The 22,231-nt window shown below is 43.8% G+C and overlaps 1 protein-coding gene across 8 annotated transcripts; it reads left to right on the top strand.

The window, feature by feature from the left end:
• The first annotated feature begins 7,018 nt into the window (after window positions 1–7,018).
• ZNF662 (zinc finger protein 662) lies at window positions 7,019–16,133 on the top strand. 8 transcript variants are annotated; one of them, XM_073010303.1, is made up of 6 exons: window positions 7,485–7,592; window positions 8,099–8,305; window positions 9,172–9,298; window positions 9,928–10,044; window positions 12,406–12,507; window positions 12,833–16,133. In XM_073010303.1, the coding sequence occupies exons 2-6, from the start codon at window positions 8,243–8,245 to the stop codon at window positions 13,858–13,860; spliced, it is 1,437 nt and encodes a 478-aa protein (XP_072866404.1). In that variant the 5' UTR covers window positions 7,485–7,592; window positions 8,099–8,242; the 3' UTR covers window positions 13,861–16,133. The 8 variants fall into 8 exon arrangements, with proteins under 8 accessions (XP_007982017.2, XP_007982016.2, XP_007982019.2 ...); XM_007983826.3 differs by lacking the exon at window positions 8,099–8,305 and having other exon boundaries at window positions 7,019–7,592; window positions 9,931–10,044; XM_007983825.3 differs by lacking the exon at window positions 8,099–8,305 and having other exon boundaries at window positions 7,019–7,592.
• Window positions 16,134–22,231: the final 6,098 nt, after the last annotated feature.

Below are 22,231 nucleotides of genomic sequence, written 5' to 3'. Positions count from 1 at the left end.
AGTCCTTATATTAGGCTCTAAAAGAAGGGACTGATAGGGACTCACTTCTCTGGGGAAAAGATTAGGAACAAGCCTTTAGGCAGCTAAAGACTGCTCTCTCATAAGCCCCAGCCCTTGGGCTACCTATACTAACCAAACTGTTTGAGCTTTTCATCACCAAAAGCCAAGGTGTAGCCTTATGTGTCCTAACTCAAACTGTTGGGTCAATCAAATGTCCTGTAGGTTACTTTTCAAATAACCTAGACCCAGTAGCACACAGGTGGCCAAACTGCCTCAAGGTAGTGGCTGCAGCAGCCCTCCTACTGGAGGAGGTCCTGAAAAGCACCATGATACAGTCAATCCAGTTCCTCTGATGTCCAACAAATAAGCTCCTTACTGGACATAAAAGTGCCACAATGGCTCACTGACAACAGATTGCTAAAGTATCAAGTCTTGTTGTTAGAAATCCCACAGATAACAGTTGAGTGGTGATCTACCCTCATCCCAGCCTCCTTACTGCCATTACCAGAAGAGGATGACTCAACACATTCATGTTGTGAGATAACCAAATTTATGCCTGATGGGAAGACTTAAAGGATCACTTGGACAATCTGGACAAAATATGGTTTTCAGATGGGAGCAGTTTTGTTCAGAATGAAACTATGTATGCAGGATACACAGAGGCTAAAGCTCTATCCTCGGGGACCTCAGGACAACTAGCAAAAGTCGTCTTGTTAACCAGAGCCCTAACACTAGGGGAAGGGAAAAGAATAACCATTTATACAGATTCCAAATATGACCTTTTGGTGCTTCACGCCCAAGCCACTATCTGGAAGGAAACGGAATACCCAGCAAGTTGGGATACTCCTGCTAAGTACGGGCCCCAAATCTTAGAGCTACTAGAGGCCATTCACTTGCCCCAGGAGGTGGCAGTAGAGAGAATTCTGAAAATGGCAGGCACTCATCAGGTGATGGTCAAGCTATCATAAAACTGTCCCTCTGAAATGAGAAGTCGCCATGACTGGGACCAAGACGAAGAGGAGTTCCCCAACAGATAGAAAACATCTGGAGCCAGCAAATCACAATTCCCTGATCAGTTTTTTTTTTTGTTTGTGGCAGAGTCTCACTCAGTCACATAGGCTGGAGTGCAGTAGCACAATCTCAGCTCACTGCAACCTCTGCCTCCTAGATTCAAGTGATTCTCCTGCCTCAGCCTCCCCAGTAGCTGGGATTACAGGCACCCACCCCCACGCCTGGCTAATTTTAAAAAAATTTTTAGTAGAGACAGTGTTTGGCCATGTTGGCCTGGCTGGTCTTGAACTCCTGACCTCAAATGATCCACCTGCCTTGACCTCCCAAAGTGCTGGGCTTATAGGCGTAAGCCACTGTGCCCAGCCCCTGATCTGGTCTTAAGCATGGGTGCAAAAGTAGGGGACAAAATGGTGGTCTTTGACTGGTATATGACCTTCCTCCGGGGGTGATCAACCAGTAAGGGAAAATTGCTCCAAGTGAGCATGCGCACAACCTCAGTAAGCACACTGTGCATGCAGCTCCTCCCAAGTACTAGCAGGGTACTGCAAATGCGGCAGCTGAGCAACAGCCCACCCCAGTGGAGGGATCAAGGGAAGAGAAGAAAAATCCCGGAACCAAAAGCCAGTTTATAAAAATCCCCAGCCAAAGGCTGAGGAGGGCACTTGATCTCTCAAGTTCCCTACTTGGCCCTCTTCCAAGTGTGCTTTGCTTCTTTTAATAAACCTTTGCCTCTGCTTTAAAACTTGCCTCAGTCTTTCAGTTGAAATCTTTCCTCTGAGAAGACAAGGGTCGGGATCAGTGCAGATTCGCCACTGTTTGCAGACTTGCTGGCAGTAACACTTTCACAAGGTTCAGGAGTGGGAGAAGGGCCTGACTGCAAGAGACATAACTACATAATTAATTCTTCTCTATTTTTTCCCCTCCTATGCTTAACCCTGGGAAACTGAACTACTGCAGTTTGACAGTAGGAAATAAGAGCCAGGGAGCGGGAGACTGACACTGTGTGTGTTTGTGTGTGTGTGTGTGTGTGTGTTGCCACCCAGCTGTGCTAATTGGATTTGGCCAATTATAGATAATGATTATAGTGACCATAAATCGTAAATATGAGAAGACAACTCCTAAGGTGGTCTTGGCGTGGCCCACATGTCAGAAGGTGGGAGACATTCTAGGATTCTACAAGTTATATAAGAAAGAAACTACTGAACTAACTAGAGATGAGTCTGAGTGTATGGTGTGGGCAAGACACAGGGGAGTTGGGAAATAGGTGGAGTGATTGTTGCAGAGACGAGTCATATTGATCACGTAGCTGTGGAACAAGAGGAACAACAATCCTGGTTGGTAAGAAGAGAACACCTTAGACTTTGGGTTGTCAGGGCAGAGGTGTAACCCCCCAACAGGCTCTCCTTGCCTGCTGCCTAGACAGAGCTGATTTATCAAGACATGGCAATTGTAATAAAGAAAGGGTTTAATTCATGCAGAGCTAGCGTATGGAAGACTGGAGTTTTTATCATTACTTAAATCAGTCTCCCTGAAAACTTGGGGGTTGTGGTTTTTAAGGATAATTTGGCGGGTAGGGGGTTGGAAAGTGGAGAGTCCTGATTGGCTGGGTCAGAGATAAAATCATAGGGAGTTGAAGCTATCCTCTTGTGTTGAGTCAGTTCCTGGGTGGGGGTCACAATACCAGATGGGCCAGTTTACCGATCTGGGTGGTGCCAGTTGATCCACTGCATGCAGGGTCTGCAAAACATCTCAAGCACTGATCTTAGGTTTTATAAGAGTGATATGATCCCCAGGAACAATTTGGGGAGGTTCAGAATCTTCCAGCCTCCAGCTGCATGACTCTTAAACCATAATTTCTAATCTTGTGGCTAATTTGTTAGTCTTGCAAGGGCAGTCTAGTCTGCAGGCAGGAAGGGGGTTTGTTTTGGAAAAGGGCTGTTACTATCTTTGTTTCAAAGTTAAATTATAAACTAAGGGCCTCCCAAAGTTAGTTTGGCAGTGCCCAGGAATGAACAATGACAGCTTGGAAGTTAAAAGCAAGATGGAGTCGATTAGTTCAGATCTCTTTCACCATCATAATTTTCTCTCATAATTTTTGCAAAGGTGGTTTCAGAAGGAAGGTCCATTAATTTCTCTTAGCTACTATCTGCAGGATATCTGGCCAATTTAACCTAGACTTCTGCTACCACTATCAACTTGACCACTGGCCAACAAACAATCTTAATTTTAAAACTATCACAATCTTCCCAAAACCACTGGCTCCAGAAAGGAACAGCCTCACTAAGATACAATATAACAAAGTTAACTTTCTGAAAGTTGATATTATTCCCTTTAGCCTCATTCTGTTATCACTGGACTCTTTTGCACATTTTTTCACAGACCACTTATTGCTCTAAATTCTCTAGCATGACTGATAGTGGACAATTGTATTGTTTTGGATTTCCCACTGGTCAGTGCAGCTGCGTTACGTGCCATTGCCAACACCTCCTGCCTCGCCTGCATTCAGCCATATTAATTGGCTTGGTTCTGGATTGGGAATATGTCTACCATCCAGTGGGCCTGATTAAACTACAGGGACTCGTAATCATGGTTACTCTGGTTTGATGTTGCCTAAAAGAAATGGAATGGATCTGGTCCAAGTCTTTATCAGCACAATTAACTAGAGTATCTGATGAACCTAAGTGGCAGCTTATGCTCCTGAGAATTCTTAACCATATGTGTGATAGGTTGGGCGGTAGAGTTGTAGGCGAATGACTCTGCCATGGTACCCCGGCTACCTTGCACATAGCTACATAGGCCACACAGGAAAAGGCATGAACAGCAGCTAATCTAAGTCTTAGCAGCTAATCTAAGTCTTCTGATCCTCCAGAACACAAGGGGATGAGAGGAGCCTTACAAGGTCATCCCTCACTCCCTTTCCTATCTCCTATGGGAGGCTGTCATGAGACAGGTTTTCGTCGCCTCCAAGGTTCTGATGAAGCATGAGACTTTTGTCCCCCAGAAGGAAGTAGTGTAGTCTGCAGTTATATCCTGAGGAGGGTAGGTCCTCCCAAGTCCATAATTCCACCTCCCAACCTATCACACATATGGTTAAGAATTCTCAAGAGCATAAGCCACCACATAGGTTCATTACTCAACCCAATGTGAGTTGTCGGATACCCCGTTTCTGAGGAGCCAATATTAGACTGCAACAAAGTAGTGCTATCGTCTACTTTGTTGCAGTCTAAAATTGGCTCCTCAGAAACGGGGTATCCAACAACTCACATTGCAGGCATCCAGCTCCCTTTTGTTTCATGGCATTCTTTTTAGCATGTAGGATGAGGACCTGGGGAACTGGCCTGTTTGTCTACTCTTCCTTTTGCTGTCTATGTAAATAATACATTGTATGAGTCTAAAAATGGCTTATTGTATTTTTTTTTTTTTTTTTTTTTTTGAGACAGAGTCTCACTCTGTTGCCTAGGCTGACATGCAGTGGCGTGATTTTGGCTCACTGCAACCTCTACCTTCCAGGATCAAGCGATTCTCCTGCCTCAGCCTCCAGAGTAGTTGGGATTACAGGCACATGCCACCAAACCCAGCTAATCTTTGCATTTTTACTAGAGAAGGGGTTTCGCCATGTTGACTAGTCTGTTCTCGAACTCCTGACCTCCGGTGATCTGCCTGCCTCAGCCTCCCAAAGTGCTGGGATTACAGGCGTCAGCCACTGCACCCCGCCTATTATATCTTTATTAGCCAAATCAGTCAAGCCATGGCTTTGGCTGCTGTTGTGTGTTTGACAGAAAGGACAATGGAATGAGTAAAAATATGGGTAAATACAATAGACTACCTATTCTTCTCCTCTTCAGATTTCTAAAAGTTTTGAACCAAAACACTATTCAGAGCCATAAGAGACCTTCCTTCTGGTGGACCATGACTTAGTAATCATGCATCTCCAGGGTTCCTTGTTCTGAGCTAAAACCCTCATAATTGTTTTGTCACCCAGTCCAATTTTCTCCATCTTGTCACCAAGAACATCTTAAGAGACTTCATTTTATCCTCAACCTACCTCGTGATCTTCCCCATGGTAAGAGTTACCACTTCCATCTCAGTACTCACAGACTATCAGGTACTGTCCATTTAAGAACCTCTCTAGCATCTTCTTGCATACAAACAAGACTGGGAGCCCATCTGAGGTCTCTTTTGCTCTGTGATTTTTTACAGGTATGGTATCTGCAAGTGCTCAGTACCTGGGGAGCTATTCATGCATCAGAGCATCTGAGCTTGTGGACTTGAATTCCATATTTATCTTCCTACCTTGCTCATCCTGAGACACTGAATATACAAATGGGCAACGGCCAGACTACATAGAAAAACAGGACTCTGTCACACAATCTGTAGCAACCAGTCCAGGAAGCGAACCCATTTTCTATGGTAACCACTCCTGTGGCAATCAGTCCACTAACCAAAACAGTAACCCTGGTAGCAATTGACCCCAAACAGCTGGGATTTGATCTCTTCCTCTCTCCCTCCCTCCCTTTTCCTTCCTTCCTCCCTGACCCTTTTTTCTTTCTTTCTCTCTTTCTCTCTCTCTCCCTTCCTTCCTTCCTTTCTTTCTTTTCTTTCTTTCTTTCCTTCTTTTTCTTTCTTTCCTTCCTTCCTTCCTTTTCTCTTTCTTTCTTTCCTTCCTTCCTTCCTTCCTTTCCTTCCTTCCTTTCCTTCCTTCCTTTTTCTTTTTTTTTTTTTGTAGAGATGGGGTAGCGATTTGATTGAAAACTATCAGATTCCCTACTTTTTCCCATACTACTTCCAACTTAGGACCAGAGAAAGCCAAATATTTCCCCCTAACCAATTACATAGGATGCCCTGCTTCTAGTTAGCCCACCTGTAGTTTCCCCATGCCAGCAACTTCCAATAAGGGAATACCTGAAGCCGTTCCTTTTTTCCACTGTGAAGCCTTCCCCACTCTTCTGTCTGACTTTCAGTCTGCTGAATGCAAGTGATGAGGGCTGACTCTCTTGTCATATATAGTAAGCTCTGAATAATAGTCTTTGTTCTCACTTGAATAGTCTTTATTTATTTTCACAACTCTTAAAAAATTTAATTTCCTGGCATGTTGCGTGATGTTAGGCAAGCCATTTTCTCTTTGGGCCTTACTTTCTTTAACTGAAAAACTGGTTCAACATTTATTCATTCTTTTTTTCTGTAAGCCAAAATTAAAATTCAAAGCCCTCTGACCATCTGAATGGATCTCTCCTCTTGGCCAAGGGCATTCCAAAGTTAACTTGAAAAACTGGTTCAGGCCATGATGGAAAGGAGGAGCTGGACATGGCTCATTATGCTCCCCTCCCTTTTGAAATTCAGGCCCAGTTGACCAGCATTAACATCAACACACACCTTAAGACTGATAGAACAGCCTCTTTAAGTCTCACAGACTATCCGGTAGTGTGATAATGATAAGAAACATTTACAGTCTGTTCTCTGAAGCCTGCTGCAGGCTCCATCTGCATGATAAAATTTGGTCTCCACAAGCCCTTATCTTAACTGAGACATCCCTTTCTATTGATTCTAAGTCTTTAGACAATAACTTAACTGTTTTAACCAAATGCTACTCAGAAAATCTTTGAATCCACCTATGTCCTGAAAGCCTCCTCTTCCAGTTGTCCCACCTTTCCATACCAAACCAACGTACATCTTACATGTGTTAATTGATGTCTTATGTCTTCCTAAAATGTATAAAACCGAGTTGTAGCCCGTCCACGCTGGGCACATGTTCTCAGGATCTCCTGGGGCTGTGGCACAGGCCATGGTCACTCATATTTGGCTCAGGATAAATCTCTTCAAATATTTTACAGTTTGACTTTTCGTGGACAATTCTACAAATATTTCTTGGCAGTTAAAGAAATTACTCCCCAGGAGGTGCTAGACATTGGGCGCATGTTAGAGGCACAAAGATGAGAATGTTAAAAGACATAACATAAAATACAGGTCTGCTCTGGAAATGTAGAAACTGATAAAAGGAGAGATAAAAGAGAAGGTGCAGTCCAGTGAAGTACCCGCTATCTCCTGTCAGCAAATACCAGTCCACCCAGGTGCAGCGAGCTGGAGAGGAAGGGATGGCCTAGAGCGCCGGGGACGGATTCCTCCCCAGCCGCCTGCACCCCTACCCCGGTAGCGGCCCCTGGGATCGTCTGTGTCTCCAGGAGAACCGGACCGCTCTCCCCTCCCTTCCAGAGCTAGAAAGGAGGACCACAGAGACGCGGCGCCCTCCGCCGTCCTAGAGCAACCGGAGCCGCCCGAGCCCCGGACTCCCGGATGCGGGGGTCTGGTTGGCGAGGAGCACGAGGAGTTGGGCGTGGGGCTGGCAGGGAGCGGAGTCGGGGTCTTACTCAGGTGCCTGCAGGGTTCAGGGTAGCCGTGTCAGACCTGCCCAGGTCCAGAGCGCTCCTTCCTGACCCCAACAGCCTCCGGTCGGGTCTGGCGCGCGCTCGCTTTCCCAGAGGGCGACCCGGGCTATGGCGGCCGCGGCCCTGGCGAGCAGGACACGTCTCGGCCCTGACCTGGAGCTGCCGCAGGGACAGCCGGCGCCGCCCCGGGCGCGCCCGGTGAGTGCGGGGCCGGAGCCTGGAAGCAGGCTTGCCCTGCCCTGGGTTCTAGGCCCAGAGACGGGTGGTGCAGCGGCTGGGAAATGGGGTTACAACCCAGCGTGAGAGGCCTCGAGGGACAGGCAGCACAGCGGAGTCGACACCCCCGGGACATGAGCCTCAAGGAGAGCAGACGTGCAGCGGCACGTGGTTGAGCCGACTGCTGGGGCAGAGCGCACAGGGTGCTGTGGGGGGCGAAGAATGGCCAGAATTTCAGAGCCACCTTTACAGAGCTGGTTATGTTTGAGCTGGGTATTAGGTTGAAAAGGAATTTGCAGTGCAGGATCAGGAGGGAAGAACTGGATCTTCAGGCAAGAGTAGCCGCAGGTGCAAGGACACAGAACAGGGCGAGGAAAGAATTTGGTTTCCCAGTGGAATGGTGAGAGGATAGGGGATGAGAGTGGTGGTGGCTGATGATCTTGGCCAGGAAAGCTGGGTCTGTGAGTAGTAAATGGAATTTTCTGTAGTGCAGAGGAATGTGGACTCTATTAGGCAGACAAAGGTGAGCCAGCCAAAGCCTTGGAGCCCTGGAGTGCTGGATCAATAGCTGTGGAGACTTTGTAGTGCGCAAGGACTGACGTGCAGTGGACCAGAATGGGCTCCTCCACAGTATGGAGACTAAGACCCTGAAGGAGGCAGTAGCTGAGAATTACAGGAAGTCTCAATGGCTGGAGGTGAGCAGTATTTGTTTCTTAAGGAAGAGGATAAGAGAAAGAAGGTGCAGGAGCTGAGACTCCTAGAGATATAGAAAATGGGAACATGGAGATTGGGACGTGGGGAAGCAAGTGAGGTGGGATCTTTGTGAGAGTGTGTTGCGAGTCGGGGGGTGCAGGGAATAAAGTCACAACGAGGATCTGTCCTGTTGAGTACAGTGTCCAGGGCAACCTGAATGTTCTGAGGAGCCCCAGCTGCCTCTGTGTCTAGTGGCAGTAACTGGGGAGGACAAAGGAGGAAGAGTGCTACACAGGGGCAGCAGGGGTAGGAATGGGGACGGAAGACAGTGTGGCATAACAGGCAAGAGTCAGAGTCAAACAGGCCTGGGTTCTGTCTCAGTTCTGGAACTTTGGGGGAAGTTAATCCCTCTGAGTCTCAGTTTCCTCTTCCATAAAATGGATCTGATAGTAGGCTATGAGACATAAACAATACGTGTCAAATGCTTGGCACAGGCTTAAGAAATGATAGTTGTTATCAAGGGTGGGTGACCTCTGAAGGAGGACACATTGTGGAGAAAGGATGGGACCTAGAGCACAGATGTGATTTGGGGTATAAGGATGAAACGAGAAAACTTTTGCAGACTCATGAAAAAGAGGAGAAAATGTTTGCTGAAATAGAGATGAAGAGACATGAGAAAATTGATAGCTGATGCCCTGTCTCTTTGTACATAGGAGGCAAAAATCTTCTGCTGATAGAGTTCCTGTAGACATTCAGAATCCAGAATCCCCGCAGGCACCCCCCACAGTACCTTTTGGTGCCCTGTCTCCCCTTCCTCCTGGCCTGGTCCTGAGGTTGTCCTAGGGCATTTAAACACATGTTGTTTCAGGAGTCAGTGACCTTCGAGGATGTGGCCGTCTACTTCTCTGAGAATGAATGGATCGGCCTGGGCCCTGCTCAGAGAGCGCTGTACAGGGATGTGATGCTGGAGAATTATGGGGCTGTGGCTTCCCTGGGTAAGGGTCTCCCTTTGGGCCCTGCCTCCACCCTTCAGAGTTTGCCGGCTCCTTTTTTCTCAAAGGCTCAGGAGTTGTTGATAACCCTCAGCTCAGTGGCAGCTTCAGGCTCTTGGATTTTTAATGACCCAACCTCAGCAGTTGTTGGGAAGTAGGAAGTCCTGGTATCAGTTTGGGCCTTATACAGGACTTCCTTGCCCCAGAGTGAGAGCTGCCCAACCCCTACCCTTGTGTTGTGGGTATAGTGAGAGGAGAGCAGATTCATGGTGCCCCACTGAGCCTTCAGTTTCTCGCCCTCTCGGTTTGCAAGATCCAGGCCAATTCCTAGCATCCTCATGAGGATGTCTGAACATGAGAGCTCTAAGAGGGAGAGGACAGGTAAGAATTGAGGACGCAATTCCTCAATGAGTGAAATCATCCATTTGCTAACTCAAACAGTTACTGAGTCTGTCAACTTCCTGACCTTTGTAAGTCTCCTGGCCCCTCTCTTGTTCTTTCCCCTGAAATTCCTTTTCTTGTTCTTCCTAGTTGTTTCCCCTCTTGTCCCTGAAGACACTGGCCTGGGAGGAGCCTTGGGATTACTCTGTGTCACACCACTCACCTGCCTGTCCCATTTTTTTCCTCTTAAGCAGCATTTCCATTTCCCAAACCGGCTCTGATTTCCCAGCTGGAGCGAGGGGAAGCACCCTGGTGCTCGGTTCCTTGGGGAGCTCTGGATGGAGAGGACCCAAGGGGCATCTCCTCAGGTGAGTGAGGGCACACATGCCGGTCATCTGACCAGTTTGCTTGTCATGATCTTTAAAATGTCATAGATAGATGTTCTTTTAACCTAGTGTTGTAGACACTAGTGGGATTCCATTTCTTCTCTGTGTTCCCGTAGTTTTCCATCTTCTTGAGTCCTTGTTTTATTCATCCTGACTCCTCTGTGTGCCATCTTCATTAACCTGCCTCTTCCCCATCTCTGCTGTTATCATGACTATGATGTATCTTTGACCCATGAGTTTCCTGTTTACTCCGATCTTTGGTGCCCTTTCTGCTTCCTGGCCTGTTTACAGTCTTCCAGCTTGGGATGTAATGGCCATGTTTATCTTTAGAAACCAAGAACTCTCAACCCTCAGCCAAATAGTTCCTGTTCCTCAGGGGAAAGCCCTGGGATTACTTTAGGCCCAACAGGACTTTCTTACTCTTAGTTTCCTTGTGATAACTATATTTCCTGGTTGCCTCCTTGGCCCCATTTCATATTCCCATAGGGCTCTTCTTTGGGCGCAGTGAGACTTGAGCTGTGCTCCCAATTTCCTCATTCTCACAGTTCCTTGTTGTGTCTTTTCATATTAGAATATTATTGATTCCAAGTGTTAAAGCCCAATTCAAACTGGCTTAAACAAAAAAGAAGAATTTGTTGTTTAATGTAACTGGGAAGTCTGAGGTAGAGTGGGCTGCAGGTACAGTTTGATCAGAATTACATTCTCTGCTCTGTCTCTGTATGTGTTGGCTTTGTCTACAGTCTGGCTCCCCTTTTCGTTGTAAGGTGATTGGTGATAGTAACAGGACTCTGCTGCTTCATACCTAGGGGAAGAAACCTGGCAGGCCTTCCTTAGGCTTTAAACATTGTGAATCAAAGTGCCAAGTATGCTCTAATGGACTACCTTAAGTCATATGCCAACTCTAAATCAATCACTGTGGCAGGGTAACTACCGTGCACTGATTGACTTGGTCTGAATTGCCGATCTCTGAATCAGTCTCCCATGTAGCGAGTGGAATGGGATTAACCTGCTTGGCTTATGTAAGTCAGAGCCTACCCTAGGGAGTGGAGTTGGGATACCCAACTCCCCACTCCAGCTCCCTACAAAGGGCATAGCTACTTTACAGTGGGGAGGAGTGGAATGGGTGTGGGGAGCCCACCACAGTGTCTTCTACATTCTCAGTGCTTCCTCTCCTCACCACCTAAGGGAATTTCTCTGCTTTGCTTTGTTTTGCTTTAGGTAGAAAACTAACAGCTAAGTTCCTCCTTGAGCAGCGTTCTAACTCTCTGACCTGCAGCTGACTTCTTGGCACATACCTGTCCTTACTCAAAGTCCACTTTTGTCTTACAGAAGTTAATACTCGGAGGATACATAGTCCCTGGATTTGGCAACAGAAAAGGTTGTCATTTGAAGGTGTAGAATTGATCTGTTTCTTAGGAGGTTTTGGATGAAACTTACAAAGCGACAGTTCTAGCAGAAGTAAGGTGTATTAGAGTAGATCTCTGTGAACAGAGATGTCTGTTATTGAGTAGGAAGTGACTTTTGGAAGTGGCCGAGTGAAGGTGTGAGTCCATTTCTTATGGATGCCATAGAGAGACCCCATCCATTGAATCTTTGTGGAATGAGAAAGCAATAAATGGATAGGAAGGAAACTAGGAGATTATGGTTTCCCAGAATAGCCTGCCTAGACAGGAAGTCCTCAAGAATAGCTCTTTGCAATTCCATCCTATCCTGATTGTTTTCTTTGTGAACTTGATTTCACCTCCTAGGGATAGGTGACGAAGAGGCCTTAGTCTTTTCTATTTCTTCTTGACATTTTCAAGTGAGTTATATGTTTTCATATCTTTGGGAACTGATGGAATTGCAACTTCTCTGTTCCAGTATTTTCTATCCTTTATGTTATTATTATTATTTTTTTGAGACAGAGTCTTGCTCTGTCGTCCAGGCTGGAGTGCAGTGGCACAATCTCGGCTCACTGCAACCCTCCGCCTCCCGGGTTTAAGTGATTATCCTGCCTCAGCCTCCTGAGGAGCTGGGACCACAGGTGTGTGCCACCATGCTTGACTAATTTTTTTTTTGTATTTTTAATGGAGATAGGGTTTTACCATGTTGGCCAGGCTGGTCTTGAACTCATGACCTCAGGTGATCCACCGACCTTGGCCTCCCAAAGTGCTGGGATTACAGGTGTGAGCCACCATGCCCAGCCTATCCTTATTATTCTATACCTTCAAATTTCTGCTTATCTATGTTACCAGTCTTTTCACCCACCTTTATTCTCTCCTTACCACTTCCATGTCTGCTCTTTTCCTGATGGGCCTCACTCCTCTGACTGAACCAGCCTTATTTGTATCTTGACCCTGGCAGGATATCCATTTCTAAAACCTGCTGGGGTTTCCCATCTTGAGCAGGTGGAAGAGCCATTAAACCTGAAACTGCAAAAAGAGGGTCCAAGCCTAATTTGTCCTGGTAAGTGAGAGGGAAATGAGCATTCTTCTCTCAGTCACACCTTTTCCTGTCTGTCTTTTATAAGATGTAAAAGTCCATTTTGCCATTCATGTTCTAAACAAATTTGGGGGCCAGGAATCATAGCCCTCAGGGATTCTATCTAGTTGCTGTCTTTACTTTTGGTTTCTTTCTGTGTATTAGCCTTGTTTTTGCCATTTTCATCTAGGACAGGGCCACTGAGACAGGTGGCAGTTGGAGAGAAGTAGACGTATTAATACCACTTGGTGACCTTTGTCACTCTGTCATGGATAATGATGACATTTGAAGCTCTGATTTCTTTTTTCAGAGGGTGTGTTGAAGAGGAAGAAAGAAGATTTTATTCTGAAGGAGGAAATTCTTGAGGAAGCACAAGACCTCATGGTCCTATCAAGTGGACCCCGGTGGTGTGGATCCCAGGAATTATGGTTTGGGAAAACCTGTGAAGAGAAAAGCAGGTTAGAGAGATGGCCTGGTTACCTCAATGGGGGAAGTATGGAAAGTTCTTCAAATGATATTATAGAAGTGATTGTCAAGGATGAGATGATCTCAGTAGAAGAGAGTTCAGAGAATACTGATGTCAATAACCTCCTTGGTATACATCACAAAATTCTAAGTGAGCAAATATTCTATATATGTGAGGAATGTGGCAAGTGTTTTGATCAAAGTGAGGACTTTGATCAACACCAGAAAACTCATAATGGAGAAAAGGTCTATGGAGGTAAGGAATGTGGGAAGGCTTTCAGTTTTCGATCACATTGCATTGCACATCAGAGAATTCACAGTGGGGTGAAACCCTATGAATGCCAAGAATGTGCTAAGGCCTTTGTTTGGAAGTCAAACCTGATTCGTCATCAGAGAATACATACTGGAGAGAAACCCTTTGAATGTAAGGAATGTGGGAAGGGCTTTAGTCAGAACACAAGCCTTACACAACATCAACGGATCCACACTGGTGAGAAACCATACACATGCAAGGAATGTGGGAAAAGCTTTACTCGAAACCCAGCCCTTCTTCGACATCAGAGAATGCACACTGGGGAGAAGCCTTATGAATGTAAGGACTGTGGGAAAGGCTTCATGTGGAACTCAGATCTTTCTCAGCACCAGAGGGTCCACACTGGGGACAAGCCTCATAAATGTACTGACTGTGGGAAAAGCTTCTTTTGCAAGGCACACCTTATTCGACATCAAAGAATCCATACTGGGGAAAGACCCTATAAATGTAATGACTGTGGGAAGGCCTTCAGTCAGAATTCTGTCTTAATTAAGCACCAGAGGCGCCATGCTAGAGAAAAGCCCTATAACTGTCAAATCTCTCACCTTGTTGAACTTTAGAGAGTGCATAATGGTGATACTTGTTTATAATTCTTATGCTACAGGAACCCCAGAGACAAAATGAGATGACTGTTCACAATTTGCTGTAACCCTTAACTTTAATAGCCAGTATTATCTTGCCGTTTTGAACATTTAGTCTAGCAAGACTGGTCCCCCTGTTCTATGATGTTTGTACAAGGCATCATTTAGTTGGGCAGCTACTCTGTATCAGGTGCTAACCACTTTAAGTACATTATACATAACAATCCTATTAAGGTAGGTGCTCTTCTCCCTGTTTTACAAATGAGAAATCTGAGTTGAAAGAGGTTATAAAACTCATTCAGGGTTGTTCAGTAAGTTATAGAGTTGAAATTGGAGCCAGGCCTCTCTGACTGCAGAGTTTACCGTTCTTTACTTAATTGTGCATATTTATGTCTCTGCCCGTTTTGATTTGCTTATTTTCCTGTACTTCTAGTTTCCCTTCATCACTCAGATCCAGCTCCTTCAACTAAGCAGATCTCTCTTCCTCTTCTACTTGTAATCAGTACCACCCAAGTTAGTATTTAATTATGTGCCATCTTATATTTTTCTAATAGTCTCAAGTCTCTTAATCTTAACTCCAGCTAAATGACTCTGAGGACCAACACTGCATTTCTTTTGTTTTTCAAATCCTGAAACATTAATCTTTGACTAGATATAACATGCTCATGATAAAAAAGAATTGAAATAGTTGAAAAGGGTGTTCAGTGAAAAATTTCCTTGTCATTCCTATCTCTTGAGTTCTCCTCAGAGGCAATCACTGCTACTGGTTGTGTATCTCTGTAGATACTCTTTGTATACAAGTGTTCATTAGTACTGCTTTTCATAACTCTGTCTCACTGAAAACCTTATTTGATGGAAGCAACATTGCAGTTACATTATCAACTCTAGGACCTTTTCTTCAGAAGTTACTTTCCTTTTGAGGCCACCAAAGTAATTTAGGGAAACAGCAGAGAGTAATCCAGGTTTTTTTTTTTTTTTTCCTAATTTTTTTGTTTTTGAGATGGAGTCTTGCTCTGTTGCCCAGGCTGGAGTGCAGTGGCACAATCTCAGCTCACTGCAAGCTCCACCTCCCAGGTTCATGCCATTCTTCTGCCTCAGCCTCCTGAGTAGCTGGGACTATAGGTGCCCGCCACCATGCCTGGCTAATTTTTTGTATTTTTAGTAGAGACGGGGTTTCAACATGTTAGCCAGGCTGGTCTTGCTCTCCTGACCTTGTGATCCACCTGCCTCGGCCTCCCAAAGTGCTGGGATTATAGGCCTGAGCTACCACGCCTGGCCAATCCAGGTCTTAAGAGACCTGATTGCCTTTGTTTTATGAGACATCATTCTGGGATTGGGAATATGTAAACTCAACTGGAGATTTTTTTCATAAAAATTTATATAGTTCCAGCCCCTCTCATTGCTTCCTATCCTAAATCCTCTCCCAGTCTGTGCATCCTTCACTACCATAATAACCTACATTCTGATAAGCTGTGAGGCCACTGCCAAGGGAGGGAGAAATGGTCACTTTCTGGTGGTGGTTAATGCTTTGTTAGATAGCTTCATCCAGTCAGTAGTTTAAAAGTTTTCACATAATCCAGTATCGGCATCAGCGTCAGAAATGCCCTCCCTAGGTCCAGGACCAGCGATAAACATGAGGAACATGTAGAGTCTATACAGGAAAGTTAAGAATTATAGAGTTAACTAACTACTTGAAATCAGGAGTTTATAAAACAACGTTTTTAGAAGTGGTCATCTTTTATTGGTTTCCATCATCTCTTCCCCTTCCCTCTGGGAACAGTTACCCAGGTGTTCTTTGGGAAGGTATCCTTTCTCAGCTATGTGGTTTAGCACCACCACCAACTTCATGAGTGGACCCTGTTTGGCTTGTGTCAATCAGCTTATCCCATCCCCTTGGCCACAGAGCCATTGTGATATGAGGAGATACTGGGTTTTCTGGAAAAGAGAGGCTTTTCTTCATTGAGTGCTACCAGAAGAGATATTATCTGTCCTCTTTGTGGCACATAGGAAAATGTGAGGCCTAGAATTATAGCAACTTTTTTTTTCTATTAAAAGGGGAGATTCTCAAGCTTACAGGTGCTACCATATGGAGCCTGAGGATTAAAGCCAATACCAAAGAAGACAGTGATTAAACAGAGAGAAACTAGGTTCTTGGTGACATCTTTTGAGCCACTAGACCAAGCCTTACCTGAAGCAGAGCTACCTCAGAACTTTTCAGCTATGTGAGCCAATAAACATCTTTTGTCAAACGAGTTAGAGTTGAGTTTTCTGTTATTTGCAACTTAGCCACACTAATACTGTCTTGTGTTTGAAATCGTTGTTTTCTCATACAGCTCCTCAGTGTCACCTTTTCCTCTTGCTTAGTAGTCTCATAAGCTCCTCAGTTTTATCTCAGTTGCTTGGAAGTTGAGCATCTAGATAGGTGGCTCTTGCTGGGTGTGGTGGCTTACACCTATAATCCCATCACTTTGGGAGGCCCAGGCAGGCGGATCACCTGAGGTTGGGAGTTCAAGACCAGCCTGACCAACATGGAGAAACCATGTCTTTACTAAAAATTAGCCAGGTTTGGTGGCGCATGCCCGTAATCCCAGCTATTCAGGAGGCTGAGGCAGGAGAATTGCTTGAACCTGGGAGGTGGAGGTTGCAGTGAGCCGACATTGTGCTATTGCACTCCAGCCTGGGCAACAAGAGCGAAACTCCATCTCAAAAAAAAAAAATAAATAATAAATAGGTGGCTCTTATGACCTAAGGTTAATTTCATGCATACTATCTAATTGATGCTTTAAGTCATACCATTAATGCAGGATTTTTTCCTCCTTAGTTGAGCGAAAATCCAGGTTCTTGTCTCATGACCAGGAAAAATTAGGCACAGGGACACACTGAAAAATGAGGAGGGCAGAATTTATTAAGTGAAAAGGAAAACTCTCAACAAAAAGAGGGGTCCTGCATGCAGGTTTTCCATCTCACTAAATTGAATACCGGACCACCACACATGAGCTGAAGAGCCCAGTCTTCTACCCCTGCATGAATTCCTGGTGGCTCCACCCCATTCTCCCAGTGTGCAGGCAGGCCCTTAGTCTGAGCCACTCCACATTGATTTATTTCTCTTACTGTGTATGTGTTAAGGGATGAAATTTTTCATCATGGGCATGTTTAGGCAATCCCCCTGTACACAAAGACCTGGGCAGCATTTGTCTGTCTCCTGACTCTATCATTCCCCCTCTAAAGAAGTACATCTAACTTAGGATAAGGATAAGTACATCTATTCTTAGAATATGGATAAGGATAGTGATCAGTCTTAACTGCTTCCTGCTGATGGGGGCACTGTTTTGGGAAAACAGCAGTGAGATCTCCCTGAGGCCTATCTAAGGGTCCCTGGTAAAAGGTAGCCATCGTTTGAGGCTCTGATTGCATGAACGTTTGGAGTTCAATGGCCTGAAGGTGAGAAGAGACAAACTAGGTTATTAGAAGACATAATAAAAATGAAACAAAGGGGAGATGGTAAGGACAGCTAAAAAAAATCCTAAAGCTGTGGACACACCCAGATAACTGGTAGCTGTAGTTATGCCTGCTAAGATTTGGGTGTATGGGGCTTGGCTTTGGTTAGCTCCCTTGGTCTTATTTTCCCAAAAAAGATACCTCCAGGTTATGAGCACCTTATTTACTCTAATCATCTGGCAGGATTTGCAGGGTAATTGCCCAGAACTAGAATATTGATCCAGATTTTTATGTTACTCATCCCTTTTACTTATTCTGAGCTGCAGCTGGAGATTGCTGGTTGGTTCACAGGAATAATCAGCGTTAGTTTAAAATGTGGGCAAAAAACTTAAAAACAACTAATGAGTCTAGAATCTAAAGACAAATGTATAAGTCTTGAAACATAGTTTCTCTCTCCAGTTCTCATTTTTGTTAAAAATAAATCACAATAGGATGGAGTTGTTTGCAAAATAAACTTTAGTCTTGTATTTGGCCTGATTATTTGCATAAAGTGCAGCAAGAATAATTATTTTTACATAGGCTTTTAAAATTGGCTTTGATGGAATTCTATTCTGCAAGGAATCTTAGGATTTTTAATGCTGAGCCCAGCCATGGGTTTGTACCCTCACATACCTATGAGTTGGGTGAATTCCTCTCTTCTTGAGGTCCCAAGAATATGGGGTTCCTGGGCCTTGTAGAATGTGACATTCCTTACTCACTGCAGATTAGGAAACCTGTATGGGGACTGTATAGACAAGGTATGAAGTCAGTTTTCCCAAGGGGCTTTTATCGGCTCTGTAAGTCAAGCTCGATTTCTAAAAGGGAAGCATACCCTTCCAATCAAAGCCTTGGTAAAGCAACCAGTTTCTCCAATGGTGTCCTGTTGCAAAAGAAAGTGATTCTTATTGCACTGATGCAAAAAACTATATTGCTATAAATTAAGAATACTGGCAACTAGTTTCCAAATTCTGGAGAAACAAGTAGGAGAGAAACAAATATGCTCCAAATTTTTATCACATGAATATACCTTACTCAATTATTAAAGGCTGTAAATGGCTCAAAATAAGTTTCCTTGACTCTGAAAACAAAACAAGGATCAGCAACATTTCGAGCAAAAACTTTAAAAAAAGATCACTTCAGTTTTCTTTTAGTTCAGTATGTTCTGTTAACTCTTGTTCTGTTTGATATTAATTAACATTTCAGCCCTTCATGAGTCCTGCATGTTTTCCTTCTTTCCAATGTCACAATCTCCAAGGTTATCAGAAACCTGCATTCGAGAGCACCTGTCAAAGCCTTATGGCTGATTATAAACCATCCTTCGAAGAGGATCAAAACAAGACAATTGTCTATGAATGACAAAATGTCCAGGGTAGTTACAGTTAAAAACATGATTGACAAAGAAAATTTGGTTATCTCTGTGGTTTACAATAACATAATAACTTTAATTATGATTGATAGCATATACTCAGACATTAGAATTGTAGACATCCCATACAATTTTGGAACATATAATATTAATATTCACTAAAATATAATATGAAGATTAAACATCATTTTGACAATTCCATGTGCATAAACATGTCAAATAATCCTGTTTACCTCTCCTCTGGATGCTTCAGGGGCTCTCTGTAGCATCCAGCAGCAAGGGATAGGGAAAGAACCTTGAAGCTGAAATTTGATTTTGGGAAGCCTGTCACATATGTTAGATGTTTAAAACACTTGATGTTATGAAATAGAATTCCAGGCCCTGCATGGTGGCTCACGCCTGTAATACCAGGACTTTGGGAGGTTGAGGCGGGTGGATCACCTGAGGTCAGGTGTTTGAAACCAGCATGGCCAACATGATGAAACTCTGTCTCTACTAAAAATACAAAAACTAGCTGGAGATGATGGCAGGTGCCTGTAATCCCAGCTACTCGGGAGACCAAGGCACAAGAGTTACTTGAACCCAAGAGGCAGAGATTGCAGTGAACCGAGATGGTGCCACTGCATTCCAGCCTGGGTGACAGAGCAAGACTCCATCTCACAAAAAAAATAGAATTCCAGGTTACTATAAGTAATTAATTTTGCCAAAATGATAACTCAAAAATTTGAAAAAGCAAAAACCTTTAATTAGCCTTTACTATTACATGAAAATCCTGTTCGAGAGAGAAAACCAAATTTCACCCTTGCATTGTCAACCCCAATTTAAAAAATGAAATCTTATAGGCCATTCTATCAAACCTTAACCAGTTTGACCATGAGGGAAGATTCTTATAAACCTTTTATAACCTGTTACACATTTTGCTAAAGAGCAGATTAGTGCCTTAAGAAAATCTTATTGTACTTTTATTTTAATTCTCAATTTTACAGAAAACCATATAATACCCTTTTGAATTTAATGTTCACACACAGAATTTCTTTTGCAAGATTAGCTTTTAGAAACCTTTCATAACTTGTTTAAACCTTTAGCTTTATCTTATCTAATTTAAAACAATCCTTTAACTCTAGGCAAAAATTTACATTTCCATGCCTTCTTATAATCTTTTACTAAAAGTACATTTTACTGTTCTTACACACCTTGCATGTAAATCTATTTTCAGGAGTCTCAATTACACATTACAATGATAACTCTTAGCAATTCTTAACTTTAATGTAAAACCTGGTAAGTTGTTTTACTTCTGTTCTAGGGGCAGGTCAGGCTTGACTCTTTTCAGCATAGAGGAGTGGTTAATTCCATATGTCCCCAGGCCTTACCAAGCTGTAAAGCAGTCAAGTGGAACAGTTCTCAAAAGCCAAAGAAGGACTTCATAACCTTAAAACATTTAGCAAACCTAGTATCTGAACTGCATAATTTAGATCACATATTTACATTTTGAAGACATTTATATTTTACCAATAATCTTTAAGATGGTTTTTATTTCTCAAAGATTAAAGTCACGTGAACTAGGAGGCATTACAGCTCTTACTTTTCCTTCAAAATATATTTGATCTAAGCACTTATTTTTCTTTATGCCAATTAATTAGAGCTCTTTTTAATAGACATCACACACAACACATATATAACTACATAGACAGAAGAAGATCAGTAGCTATAAGATTTTTTTGTTTACCAATCTCCTAACTGGATTATTGGCCTCTGCATGGGCCCTTTAAGAGCATGGCCAGGAAATCATGCTGTTTCCAGGGCCCAATAAACAGGTATGGCTAGAAGACAAAAATAGATTTTGAGAAGGATCTGCTTTTAATTCCCGGGGTTCCATGAGGAAAGCAGAGGTTTCTCCCAAAATGGAATCTGTGTTGCCTTTTCCATTTTTCCCAAGGAGTTCAGGCTTTAGAAATTATCTTAGGGCCTCTCATGCATGCATTAAGGGTGGCAAGGCAAAATGGAGAAAAATAATTCAATTGACAGAAAAAAAAAATCTTTTTCCAGCAAAACAAGATCCAAGAAGAGAAAAACATAAAGGCCTTTTAAATATGCCTAGAACTTGGATATCCACTTTTGTTTTGTTGAGATGGAGTTTCCCTCTTGTTGCCCAGGCTGGAGTGCAGTGGCGTGATCTTGGCTCACTGCAACCTCCGCCTCCCAGGTTCAAGTAATTCTCCTGCCTCAGCCTCTGGAGCAGCTGGGACTACAGGCACTTGCCACCACACCCAGCTAATTTTTGTATTTTTAGTAGAGAGGTTTTCACCATGTTGGCCAGGATGGTCTCAAACTCCTGACCTCAAGTGATCTGCCCACCTTGGCCTCCCAAAGTGCTGGCATTACAGTTATAAGCCATCACGCCCAGCCTTGGATATCCACTTTTAATTAAGCTGAGCGTTCCTTAATAAAATCCTTTTAAATCCCTTATTACCCAACTTTAGCCATACCAAGCAGCCAATATTTCTGGCTTTTGATCTTTATTGAAAGTAATTTCACAGGTCATACCAACAAGTCTCAATTAAGGCATGCAAAGCACACCAGGTTGGTTACAGCTTAAGATCAACCTCATAAATCCTTTTTCATTAATCAGAACTTTACAGAGAATATAAACAGTGATCCTTAGCATTCCTTTTATTGGTTTGCACAGGGAGAGAGAGGCCAAAGGCCTGACTGATAAAAACAACTTTTACCCTTTGCCGGTATGTCAGGCTTCTGGGTCCCCATCCCCCAAGCTCAATTCCAAGCCAACTAGACTGAAGATGAATGGCTTCTTGTCTAGAAAGAGGGAAGCAGATGTTCCTGGTCCCTTTCTCTTCCTAGCAAATGCCTGGGGTATGTGAGGAAGAGAAGGAACAAGGACCCTCTTTACTTATTCCATCCTTATATCCCTAAGTTCTACTGACCACGAAAGAGTGCTGCCCATGGGTGTCAGTGCGGCTTTCACCTATGTTAACAGGGGTCTAGGTGGTGGGATTATCCACTCTTGCCTACGTACACCCTGTCCCCATGCTATCAGTAGCCTTCAAGTTTATAAACTTGGAATTGAGTTTGCGACAAAAATATGTCTCGGGGGTTACATGGACTCCTTAACATAAACCAAATACTAAAGGTGAAGCTGTAAAATTGAGCCCTCCTCCAACAAGGGAGAGAAAATCTTATCTTGTGAATTTGGGTCCTGGCCTAGTAAAATGTCTTCTAAAAGGAAAAAAAAAAAGCCTCTTGCATAAAAGTTAACTCCTGACAGGGTAAAGGAAAGATAAAAAAACAGCTTAAGTGCAGGTCTGTGTTAACTGCCAACAGGGTAGAGAAAAGAAAAAAAAACAGCTTAAGGGCAGGGTGGGAAAGATACCTGGGGGAAAATCCTCCTATTCGTATGACTATGGGTTTCTCCAACAGGGAGAGAAACATTTTATTGCTGTTGGACTGAGCTGGACACCTTGGCCGGGGGAGGGGAAGACACTGGGTGAG

The sequence above is a fragment of the Chlorocebus sabaeus genome, chromosome 22 (genome assembly GCF_047675955.1).
Source record: "Chlorocebus sabaeus isolate Y175 chromosome 22, mChlSab1.0.hap1, whole genome shotgun sequence".
NCBI lineage: Eukaryota > Metazoa > Chordata > Mammalia > Primates > Cercopithecidae > Chlorocebus > Chlorocebus sabaeus.
This window is presented reverse-complemented; position numbering and strand designations above follow the sequence as displayed.

Excerpts from the sequence above, each read along its gene's own strand:
- ZNF662 (XM_007983825.3), top strand. The coding sequence starts at position 7,503 with ATGGCGGCCGCGGCCCTGGCGAGCAGGACACGTCTCGGCCCTGACCTG. Across the intron at positions 7,593-9,171 it reads CGCCGCCCCGGGCGCGCCCG|GAGTCAGTGACCTTCGAGGA; the intron begins GTGAGTGCGGGG and ends ATGTTGTTTCAG. Across the intron at positions 12,508-12,832 it reads TCCAAGCCTAATTTGTCCTG|AGGGTGTGTTGAAGAGGAAG; the intron begins GTAAGTGAGAGG and ends TTCTTTTTTCAG.